This window comes from Festucalex cinctus, chromosome 16 (genome assembly GCF_051991245.1).
Source record: "Festucalex cinctus isolate MCC-2025b chromosome 16, RoL_Fcin_1.0, whole genome shotgun sequence".
In the NCBI taxonomy this organism is placed as follows: Eukaryota; Metazoa; Chordata; class Actinopteri; order Syngnathiformes; family Syngnathidae; genus Festucalex; species Festucalex cinctus.
This window is the reverse complement of record NC_135426.1, coordinates 12,737,899-12,749,932: the sequence shown is the minus strand read 5'-3', so window position 1 is coordinate 12,749,932 and position 12,034 is coordinate 12,737,899. Positions and strand designations below refer to the sequence as shown.

At 44.4% G+C, this 12,034-nt stretch overlaps 1 protein-coding gene across 1 annotated transcript; it reads right to left on the bottom strand.

Moving 5' to 3' along the window:
* Positions 1-4,963: 4,963 nt before the first annotated feature.
* ntn5 (netrin 5) lies at positions 4,964-10,710 on the bottom strand. Its single transcript, XM_077499026.1, has 6 exons — positions 9,309-10,710; positions 7,739-7,927; positions 7,205-7,354; positions 6,569-6,619; positions 5,526-5,606; positions 4,964-5,451 (listed from the first exon to the last, which is right to left on the bottom strand). Exons 1-6 carry the CDS (start codon positions 10,708-10,710, stop codon positions 4,964-4,966), a joined length of 2,361 nt encoding a protein of 786 aa, XP_077355152.1.
* Between the last annotated feature and the right edge of the window lie 1,324 nt (positions 10,711-12,034).

Here is a 12,034-nt window from a genome sequence, read left to right as displayed (position 1 = left end):
GCACGCTGCTGAAATAAAAGAAATGGAGTCATTGTGCATGTGGAGAACGTTCATGCTACAGCTATATATTAAAAAAAAAAAAAAAAAAAAAGTTTCTTAAATTTTTAATGCCCTAAGGTGACCCTCGCAAAAAAACTTTGCGTTCTCTCGCAAATAACATAATCTTTGCGAGGGAACGTAAAGTTGTTGTTTTTACCCCTACCATGTCACCTTAGTGCTTCGTAAAACTTCCGGGTCATCTTTCATGTGACCAAAAGCGACGAGGACGCAATGTGTAAACTAAGCAGTGGGAAAATACACGGCCCATCCTCGTTGCTTCGGGAAATCTTTCCCACTGCTTTGTTTCATGTTTACACGTTTCATCCTCGTCGCTTTTGGTCACACGGAAGATAACCCGGAAGTACATTAACTCGTTTAAAAATAATAATAATAATAATAAAAAGCGTCCTCTCCCAATGCGTTCTCTCGCAAAGATCTTTTTTTTTTTTTTTTTTTTTTTTTTTTTTTTTTTTAAAACCATGTCACCTTAGGGCTCCGTAAAGATGATTTGACACTGTAGAAGCTATGTGTGCCGAATTATATTTTATTAAATATTTTTCAATGTTTTAAAAAAAAAATAGGGCACACAGTTTAATCACTTAAATCCCAACTTTTTTTTTTTTTTTTAAGAACTTTTTATTTATCACACACACAATCCAACAAAGAGATGTACAGCTCTCAGTATTCCAGTCTCATAAAAATTCACCTTATATACGAAAATACATTTTGGATAGTCCAATCCGGTTTAGTCCTCTTGGCAGAAAGAATCAGCCACTTAATACACCTTGGGTTAGCGTCTCATAACTTAAGTCACTCACTATACAACACAAAAAATACACAATTAACATTGTCATAACAGACAAAACAAAAAAACAGTAATAATAAAAAGAAAAATAAGAATAAAATTAAAAGGGGAGGCGTTTAGACATCAAGTATAATTTGTGTAATAGGCTTTCATTTTTTCTCAAATTGATCTAATTTTAATTGTAGTCTTGCTGTAATCTTTTCCATAATGTATATTTTCTTTAATCGGTCTCTCCATTGTGTTATGTCAGGAGATTGTGGCTTCAACCATGAAACTGTGATCATTTTCTTTGCTACCAGAAGCATAACCCTTAGCATATAGTTGTGCTGACCAGTCGATAACTCTTCTGGCAAAATTCCTAATATATAGGTCACAGGTTCCAGCCTCAACTCCCAATCAATAATTAATTTTATTTCTGTCTGAATACTTTTCCAGAAATCTAATATCTCTGGGCAATCCCAAAAAATGTGAGTAAAATCCCCCGCCCTGCCACAGTTCCGCCAACATAAATCAGATGTATTCTTATATTTTGAATTGATAGATGGTGTATTGAAATTACGCATTTTTACTTTCCATTCAAATTCCCTCCATGTCGGACTACTGCTTATTTTGTTATTTTGTGTCCCTCTTTGAAAGTTTTCTCCCAATCGTCATCTTTTATCAATACACTAGTTTCCAGTTCCCATTTCTGAAATCAATTTGCAGTCCTTTATACATTTTTGAGATAACACACTTTATTGATTGTCCCTTTGAGTACAATATGAACAATTCCTCAACTTTAGTAAATCACAACTTTTATGAAAAAAAAAAACAGCATTGTGTGGTATTTTTTTAGGAGCGATCACAGCAAGGAATATAATTTAATGTCATGACGCTGCCTCACGCCTAATGCGTTCGTGCATATGTGTGCGTGCGTGTGCTACCTGCAGCGTAAAATCTTTCTGCCACATGACGCAGACACTGACCATGAGACCACCCACGTCAGACCACCATCAGTGAGACATGTTGATCATTTGAAGAAGACTCACATCCAACAACATATTAGAAACAAGCTGTGAAAACTCGTGAAAATTTGCCAAATGAGCTGGAATGATGTTTATTTTTTTAATTGTTAAAAGGCCTCATTATACTTGAATTCTGCCAGATGAATGATTTGATTTAATTATTGTGCTTATGTGAAATGTGTTTGTGTAAGAAAAAAAAACCGAAAAAACTTTGCACATGTTGAGAAAAGGGTCAAAGTTCACCTCCTGGAGCCTGAAATCACATTGGTTTCGGTTCAAATCCAACTAGGCAGAGTTCATCGTGACACGCACACAATGCCGTGCTACTCATCCACCACCTGGACGTGCCGGCAGGGTTAATGTTACTCACTTCCCCTCCCCCTCGACTTTTAATGGCTGCCCCCAGTTCTACCAATTCAAACAACTTCAAAAAAAAAAAAAAGTTGTCACTGCTCCTGCTGTCATAAATCACACAAGTCCCCTTGAACATGCAACCCGTAGACAAGCGACAACAAAGCCACAAGCAACCAGCAAGTAGAAGTTAACAGACTACCACCTCCTTTTATAGACCTTGAATCAATACCATCCGTGTAATAAATCATACAGTCGATTACATACAGTAAATGTTTTAATGACTCAAGGCAACCAGAAAAAAAAATGCACAAAAAATTAGGGGGTTTCCACAAGGTCATGCGATGTGGAAACCGCTGGCCCGAATGTTGTGGCTGCTCTCCTTTCGTCCTAATCCGAGCGGGATTGTGTTGCCGAGGCGACGTGTCCCCACGGAGGACGTACGGGGCCGCGGATGGTGGGGATTGACCCTCGACTTTTCAGGTTAACAGAAGCCGGGCGCGTTTGGCAACTCGAAAAAGACGAGCAAAATTCTGCTTAGACTTTGATGTAAAATATTTGAAATTTGCAATTTTTTAAAACAGATTTTACCCACTTGCTTTCTGAAGCAATGACATCATCGGTCAACCACTGTACAATATTTTTCGTTTGTAATCCTGCTCAATTGAACGTAAACATTTTCACATTGCCTGCATTTTTTTAATTATTATTAGTACTACTGCCCAACTTGAATACACTGTCCTTTGTGTTTTTTAAATTGTCATTGCTTTTAAATTGTTCTTATGGAGATCGACCCCCCTCCTCTTAACATTGCTCTTTTATATTCTTGCTATAAGTGAAGGGAGATTAGAAAAGTAAGAATTGCAAATCCATATGAACAACATTGTATATTTATCCCTTAGAAATGTGTTAAGACACTTTTTGTTGTTTCACTTTTATTGAGCTATTAATTATTCCTCAAACATCCTTATTTGGTTCAAAACTTTGCTTCTCGTGTCTTAACTCATTAGCTCCCAAAAACGTATATATGCGTTCTATTTTAAATGTTTTACGTGTCCCAAAGACGTGCTTATACATTTTTTTTTATTTAAATGTTTTTTTTATGCCAGCGCATAATGAAGGCTTTGTTGCAGTCCCTCTACTGCAGAGAAGCAGTGGTAGTAAGTACAAAAACGGCCAGCAGGTGGCAGCAGAGTATAAGAAATCAACCAGGCCAAGCTGATTTCCCCACAGTTCTAAGCAGATTTGTGAATAATGATGAAACTTAGCCACATTCTAATGCTAATTACAGCACAGCGGAAAGAGATAGGAATATATATTTTTTCCTGATAAAAGAAGAGACTGTAATCTTTCTTTTGGTAGGTTCTATATTTTTATAGCAATAGAGCACAATATTCTGTGGGCCTTGAAAAATCAGTCAAAATCCAGGAAAACACTTCAGTGAAAAAATTACTTAACTTAAATTGTCTTTTGTTGGCACAGATTGGGCCTTGTTTTTTTTTCTTCTTCCTGGTTCACCATGTCCTTTGTTTCCCATCTAAGAAACTCGTGGCACTAATTAGCAAACCGCCAGGCTTCCCGTTTTGTCTCACTTTGTCGATCTTTCTTATTTTTACTGAAGCTATTTTTACAGGGCGTGTAATCCTGCCCTGAAGATACATTGGGCAATAAATCAGATTCTAATTTCTACATACAATCCTTAAAAAGTTGTGTCATGTTATTAGCTAAATGCTGATTCTGAACTTCTCCTGATGATTTACGTGGCCTTTTATATGAATGTCCTTCTCCCGAACGGTAGTTGTTGTGCGCGGGGAGACGTGCGAACAACATGGCCGTGCGGTGCGAGGTCCGCGCCAGTCAGGCTTAAGTTGTCTGTTAGTGTCTGTGTAAGTGTGTGCCTTTGGGGACTTTGGGGGGGATCAAACGCTCATGTCGTCAGGCGCTGCCGAGAGGAGACGACCGCTGACAGGTGCTTCCTGCAGGCCCAGTGTGGCAGGTGCGCGCGTACACACACACACTGAAGGGCAGATAGTTTGCCTCTCAAACATGCTTGTGCACACACTGACCCATATGCACTTAGTTGCTTCCTGCCGATGACCAGGCAGCCAATCGGCAGCCGCATTTTCCAAAACATGGCCGCTGTGAAAATAGGAGCTCTCCCATCTGTCTTTATGTATAACGCGCAGACACGCACATGCACATTGGGCGATGAGGTTTCATCTCCCAACTGCAAGTGGGAGACGGCAGGTTAGACGTCCAAATATGGGCATGATCGAAATTGGTTGCGAAAACCAGAGGACAACGAGGCGCTCTAAAGCGGTCACGCCAGTCTGAAGTCCCGCTCCTTACACGAGGTGTCACGTCAGACTTAGTTGAAAAAAAAAAAATGAGACCACTCATCTGCCCTCTCTCTGAATGCACTCATGGCCAACAATCAGGCACTCTAAAGCGACCAAGCCTATGCAAAACCAAACCCCAATCCACACACTGGCTTTCAAGTTAAAATTTAAAAATAAAAATGCTGCCCTCTTCACACTTCTACCATTCCCTATGTGAAGTGAGTGCACTCACAGCCAACAACGAGGCACTCTAAAGTGAAATACAGAAAAGAATGAGCCTCACTCGCCTCCATTTTTATTTAAAAGAACTATGATGACAATAAATATGAAGCAAACAGTTCAAATAAAATAACTATGACAAGAACAAGAAGGCATTTAGTGGTGTTAAAGCAAAGAGTGTTTAAAAAAAAAAGCAAAATAAGGCTTCAGGTTTCTTGTTCATGGCTGACCCCATTTTGTGGCGACGAGGTCGACACCTCATCGGCCGAGCTTCCAGCGTCCGTGTCAGCCAGCAGGTGAGGTGGAATGTACCCCGTCTGCGGCTCTGAGGACTTCCTGTCCTGGTGCGGGGGTCTGTCAGCACAGCGGCCCCTCTTGTCCTGTCCGCGAAAGCCCCTCAGCTTGGGGCTCCAGTGTTCCCGCCACTGGAGGGCCAACGTGGAGCGATCGGCCACCAGCCTCCTCTCGTCCGGCGCCCAGCCTCTCTCGCCCTCGTCGGCGCCAATTAGCAGAAAGGTCCGGCCCACGTGGAGGGCGGGGCAGCCGCAGGCCAAGTCCCGGTCGGGGACCCAAAGGGACTGGGGGCCCCTGCGGATGCGGGAGGGGGATCCCGTGCGGAAGACGACTTGGACCGAGATGGAAAACTGCCACCAGGGACCCGAACGCTCCATCCCTCGCACCTGCACCTTCAACACTAACACACGCAAACACTTCCGGTCACTTTTCCACCAAGTCAAAGCAAACGAGAGGTCAAACGAAGCAACCAACCGTAGTCCTTGAGACAGTACGTGTCCAAGTTCATCCTGACTTTCACCTGCGAAGGCTGGCAGTGGGACACACACTCCTCATCTGTGGGGGGCGTGGGAGGACAGTTAGCATTTCTAATGGCTGCATTGTTTCCAGTACGTGTGGATGTTCGATCTTTTTTGTCCAATCAGATTTTAGCCTCTATGTGTTGCCATGCCAATCGAATCTTTCCCCAATCCTGGTCCTCGGTGGCCAGACTCCAGGTTTTAGATGTTTCCAACCTCTAACACACCTGATTCATATAATCAGCTCATCAGTAAGCCTGATAACGATCCTGGTCTTACATCTAAAACCTGCAGGCCTCGAAGACCAGCATTGGGGAACCCACATCAGTTCACTTCACTAGTGGTTGACCTGGGTATCTTCAACTATTTCTTTTTTTGTTTTGTTTTTTGTTTTTTGTTTGTTTTTTACACTTTGATGGTTCCTATAATTGCAACATGATAGCGGTGGGGTTAGGAGCTGGATTAAGACCCCAATGAAGGCCCAGGTATCAAATCCAAGACCAACGCCAGCGGGGGACAACATGAGCACAACACACAAACGGGCTCATTACTGCAAATGTGGCCGCTTCTATTTGTCATCACAGTATCCTGTGACCAGCAGATGACCTTGCTCAGCAGAACATTCCCGAAGAGTCTTGAGCCACTTGAGGTCAAGTCACGTGATCCAATTAGAGATCAGTTCAGTTCATTTTTGGTTTGGTGAGTACTCATACTCCGTCTAACAAAAATGGTGTTGGTGCATTCCTAACTGTAACATCTTGTCTATGGAATTTCACATTATATGTTAGCATTAAGCTAGTGGACGTTCATCATTTTGGTGTTTGAATATATCATCATTATTCACTTTTGTTTTGTGGGTTTGTTTGATACTGTATTTCATCTGGGAGCCACAAATTATTTGGACAACTGTGGCAACAAGAAAACAGACACAAAGGGATATCTTAAAAAGAATGTTTTAATAAGCCTCATAAAAAATGCTGTCAATCCCCTCTTACTCACCAATACTGTATTGAGGCTGAAACACCGGAGTCGGAGCAACCTCTTGTATCCCTGCAATCACAAACAGTGTCAGACACATGATCAGTTTGTTTGTCTGTGTGTGGTCTTTTTTTTTTTTTTTTTTACGATCAACACAAATGTTGACTTATTCAGGAAGCCCAGAGCGTGAAGAAGTCGCATACCGTCCATACATTGTCCAGGCCTCTTGTAAAAGTGCAAACATTTGTCACCACACCAGGTTTGGTCCTTTCTGTCACGAGGTCCGTGACATGGAACATCCCCTTACCAAATCACTGAAGCTCCCCTCTATGGTGTTTCCGATGTTTCGCTTACATGTTAGCATTAAGCTAGCGGTCTTTTGTTATCGTATGGTTTGGTTGAACGTTTAAAATGTTCAACCCCTTTTGTTTTGTGTCAGTTGTTTGTCATGACAAGTGAGGTCATGTAAGTTAGTGTCAGGCATACAGTTAAAAAAAATGGATGCTATACTTAGCTTGGTCTGGCAGTAAAAACAAACAAGCTTTTCTTTCACTCAGAGCTTTCACTGTTAGAGTTATGAGTCTGCTGGGCCTGTTTTGAGCCCTGCGACAGGTGACACCAGGTTTTGGTCAGCGGACAGTGTTTGGATCGACTTACGGACGCAGGGCCGCAGAGGTGACGTGCCCTGTTTGTATCCCGGGGCGCAGCGGTTGCACCTAAGGCCAGTCACTCCTTCTCGGCACAGGCACTGACCTGACGTGTGGTTGCACCAGCGGCCCACTGCTCCCAGAAGATGACACTGACATGCTAGGGGAGGGAATAATGCCAGGAATTACATTTTGGTTTGAAGTCAATATTGTTCATCTATTTTATGCTAGTGGCTAGCAACAATTAAATCACGCTATCTTCTATATATTTTAGGTGTAATCCTGCCCAGGAAACCATTTGAATTACACTACATGAGTCAAGAATGCCAGTCAGTGACAGCTACTTAGGACCTGTGACCAGTCAAAGGTCATAGGTCACACCACATGCCAACTGGTGGTAAGGGTTACAGGTTACAGGTGGAAGCTGCGTCCCGAATAGCTGTGCGCTCTCACAAGTGTAGCCAGCTCATAAAACACACTCGCTTGCATTTCATCCCGTAAAAAAAAAAATACAACACACACGCATGCGTTTGTGGAGACTGACGTTGGCAGGCTTTGCGGTGGTGCAGCGGCTTGCTTTGGTCCCGGGTGTATCCATTGTGGCAGTACTGGCAGTGGCGTCCAGCGGTGTGGTGGCGACACTTGAGGCACACGCCGCCGCTGCGCCGTCCAGACTGCTGGAACACCTCCATGCTGAAGCGGCACTTGTTGGAGTGGCCGTTACACTCGCACGCTGGAGACGAGGAAATGCATTGAATTGCTTAGATTTTTGAGGCACGGATTTAGAAGTTGATGTTATCATGATATTTTCAGATTGATACAACTCGAGAAAATAGAGAGACTGAGCACTGGAGCACAGACGGTCATTCAGTACCCGCCTAAACTGCGGTCACTCGTCGAAAATGTGGGCATCATCCGTCAGCGACAGGAACAGACGAGAGACGGAAGTGACCCCCTCTGGTACTTCGCATACTGTGGCCATCATCTGTGACTTTGTGCATGGCTTTAAAATGCGGTGCCTGGCCTGTTGAATGACGTGGGAATCAGCGAATGAGAGTGTGGAGTTGGCGGTTGTTGGCTCGGGATAGCGGCAGGCTGCTAAATGGCTAACTTAGCTAGTCTGCGTGTTGAGTGCTTCAACATCAATTGAGATGTGCAACTAGTGTTGAATCTACTTGGTTCGTGATTATTTTATGACCATTTGTTCAATGAAGCGATTGCTGTGTCTATTCCTGACCAGCTGTGGTGGGGTTACAATTTATTCTAACTAGCGGTGATTAAGTAAGCTAACAATGTTTATTTGACCATAGACGTGACACTTTACATGCGGCATGATACACTTTCTTAATTTTGATATAAAGAACAATCCTAAATTGCAGATGAGGTTTTTTTTTTTTCTGTCTGGAAGCTCTTCCAATCGCTCTTCTTGTGTTGAACTTGGCACCAGGCGGCCTTTTTGTATGTTTGTGGCACACCACACAAGTAATTTATGATGGGAGTAAGTTGCCATTTATTTTGTTTTATCTATTTGATGCTTGCGAAATCACTTTTGTTGGCATTTGGTATAATCAAGTTCTCCTCCGCAGTAGACACAATGCACTTTATTTTCATTATTTAAGTGTTGAAATGATTCCAACCTTTGGACATTTTTTATGCACTCTTTCTTCCTCTCTGTCTGCAGTAAGATTAGTCCATGAGGACAACAGATTAGCATCAAATCCAATCCAATCAAAATAATAATATTAAAAAAAATCCCATTATATAGTGAAAAATCAATGATGCGACATGAGACAGAAAAAAGTGAGCTGAGATATCGCACTACCTCTTGTGGTTTGATTGGCTAATAGTAACATCACCAGTGGTCGAATAGAACACTTTGAGTTTGGTTTTAAGATCTACGGTGGCCCCTAAGCGTTCTTAAGGCTTCTGGCTAAAGCACCAGAAGACGATCCCGACCATTCAGAGGAAAATAAAACGCCTGAATATGCTTCAGTATGGACCGAGTTACGCGGAACTTGTATTGTCATGAATAATTTCCATTCCTATGGAACATATCCCTGCATCATAATAAATGGGAGTTCACCATATTGCAATAACTACGAGGTATTGCTCACCTACACAAGGGTTTGAATGCGTGGGCGTGGCCCGATGCCAGGGTCTGTCAAAGTAGAAATCCTCGCACACGTCACAATCCGGGCCGGCCGTGTGATGCTCGCACATGCACACGGCCCGCCCTTCGTCATCACGCCGACACTTGGAAGCGTGTCCGTTGCATTTACACCGGCCCCCTACCTGCAGGTCGGAGAGGGCCAGTGGGGGAATGGGGGCTGCGGTAAGGGGTACCACCTGGAGGTTTCTGGAGGTTTGCCGGGTGTTTGGGTGGTTGTTTCTCCGCTTTCTCAGTTCTCGTCCCTTGGGCCCTCTGTGGCGTCCCTCCACAGTCCAGTTACAGCCACCGTTCGGACAAATGAGCCACTGGTCGCCATCCTTCTTACGACCAAGCTTTCGAGCTCTTACACCCTTTTTTGACAAAACATCCAAGCTGTAAGTGTCCCCGCGTTCCTTGCTGGTCACATTATTTCCATCCTTGTGGTGACTCCCTCGAATCTTGTCTGCAATCTTCTGCGTACTCATTTCAGAGTTTTTTGTGCCCCTGTCAAAAAAGGATGGCATGTTATCTGTGTTCATGTTGCCAGTCGGAACTCCAGCATTGCCAGAACTCCACCTCACGAGGCCAACAACTCGTTCCTCTTCTGTCCAAGCGTCATTCTTCTTGCCCGAGCTCAGTTTTGTTTTTGCAGATGTTTGGTGGAAGACCACACGAATGTCCGTAGCTGTCACCCAGTCTTGCAAAGTGGGACTGTAGTCAAAATCTGGGGACGATGGACGTCCGTCGAGGGCAGAGAACGCCAGCACCATACCACCCCGCTGCCTCTGCAAGGGCCGAGGATCGGAGCACAACGGTTCTGTTTCCTGGTGTCTGGTCTGGGCCACCGTCTGGGAGGGGAGCCCAAAATCTCCAAAGCAGTCGCTGGAATAATGTTGCATTGGCCTCCAAGTGTGCCTGTAGTCCATGGACTTGAAGATGGATATTGAGATTGGGTCCGATGGCTCCCCATGATAGCAGAACTGCAGACTTATGTAGGTGATTTCAAAGCGGCGACCCAGTGGCACTGTGAGGACCCAGTCTCCACTCTCCTGACCCCCTTGAGCCTGCCAGCAGGTGAGGTTGTGTGGATTGTGAAGGTCCGTCAAGGTGCTGATATTGCCATCAAAACTGAAGCCTTGGATGGAGCGGCTAGCGTTGACCGAAACGCCGTAGGCGGCGTTGATGAACTCGGACAGACAGTGGCGAGGACGGCCGTCCAAATGGTAGCAGGGATCGTGAGGTGAAGTCCAACTCAGTGGGACGTGAGACAATGAGGAGAATAGGAGAGGCCGAGGAAGTAAATAAAGGAGAAGGAAAGCGAGGAAGGGAGAGGTGGAAGGGGGAAGGGAAAAGGCCCGGAACATCATGTCATCCAGCCTGTTGAGGACAAAGGAAAGACAACATTAGAAAACATTGGTTGAGGGCAACCAGTTTTGGTCTCAATCTGGCAGCATTAGGTATTGGGACTGTTTATTTCAGCAAATCACATCTCAAATTCACCCATTCATTGGTTGTTGAGAGCAAAATTGTTTGACTAGTAAGAGTTCCAAGCTACGTTTTTGACTTTTATTGATGTTTTTTCTAATGGCAACATGATTAAAGGGTGGCTCAGGTGGCTAAGTCCCCACTGAAGATCCACAGCCTTCCACTCATGGTGGCTTGATTGAAAATACTGTACATAATTGCATCACTTGCAGCTTCACCCCCACCCAGAAGCCCTTACGACATCTCCAAACTGCTCCGGAGTGCGTGCGTTTGGTTGAAGGGTGCGTTTGTCTGAAACGACCAAAAAATATGTCTTGACAGCTGGAGCCAAACCCCAAGCTGGAGCGTATCCATCCCGTTTATGGCTCCTCCTTCTCGGAACCGACACCGTTCGCAAGCATGCAACCGAACTGAGGTGTGCGCGCCCAAGATCTTTTGGACCCACAACACAAGCAGCGGTCACGCTCGTGTTGTGGGAAAATGATTTGTAGATGGAAATCTTGCTTGAGCCCCAAACATGAATTGTTTTTGTCCCTAGTGTGAACAAATCTCTTCCTGCCTCTTCCAGCTGGTGATGAGTGTAATTCATCCAACTGTCAGGGTTTTATCCACTCGAGAGTCACTTTTGGAATGTAGTCAAAACTAACAATAAATCCCAAAACTGGATTCCTCTTCAGATTATCTTACATTCTTAGTTTCTTCCCTCCGTCACCTTGCTTCTTCTCTCGGTCGATTTTCCAAGCCCCCCCTTGCTCGTGTGTCACCTGGCCCCGTCGCTCTCGGCGAGATTAATGGCGTCCTAACAAGCGTCTGACACTGACAGCAAAGTCAGAGCGGGCTGCGCAAACCCAGCCCGCAGGAGAGGACGGGGCCGAGAGCATGTCTCACCTCGTCATCCCGCTCAATTAGCAAGCAAAATATGAGGCTTCCTGAGGGACCGTCTGGCTCAGGAAGCAGATCAACCAACCCTAAAGGGAAGATCACTCAGGAGTAGGCCTGGGTTCGATCGGGGCGAGGACATGCACCTGTCTATGCCGTTATGACCAATAAAAAAAACACACAGGACCATTAAAAGGGGGAAACCGCAAAGAATACAATTGTGTGTATGACTTTATGGTACTATAGACTGTCACTTTATACACACAAATAGTGACGTGATGATATCAACATCTCCAACTGCAGGGGGTGATCTTCTGATGCAACTAT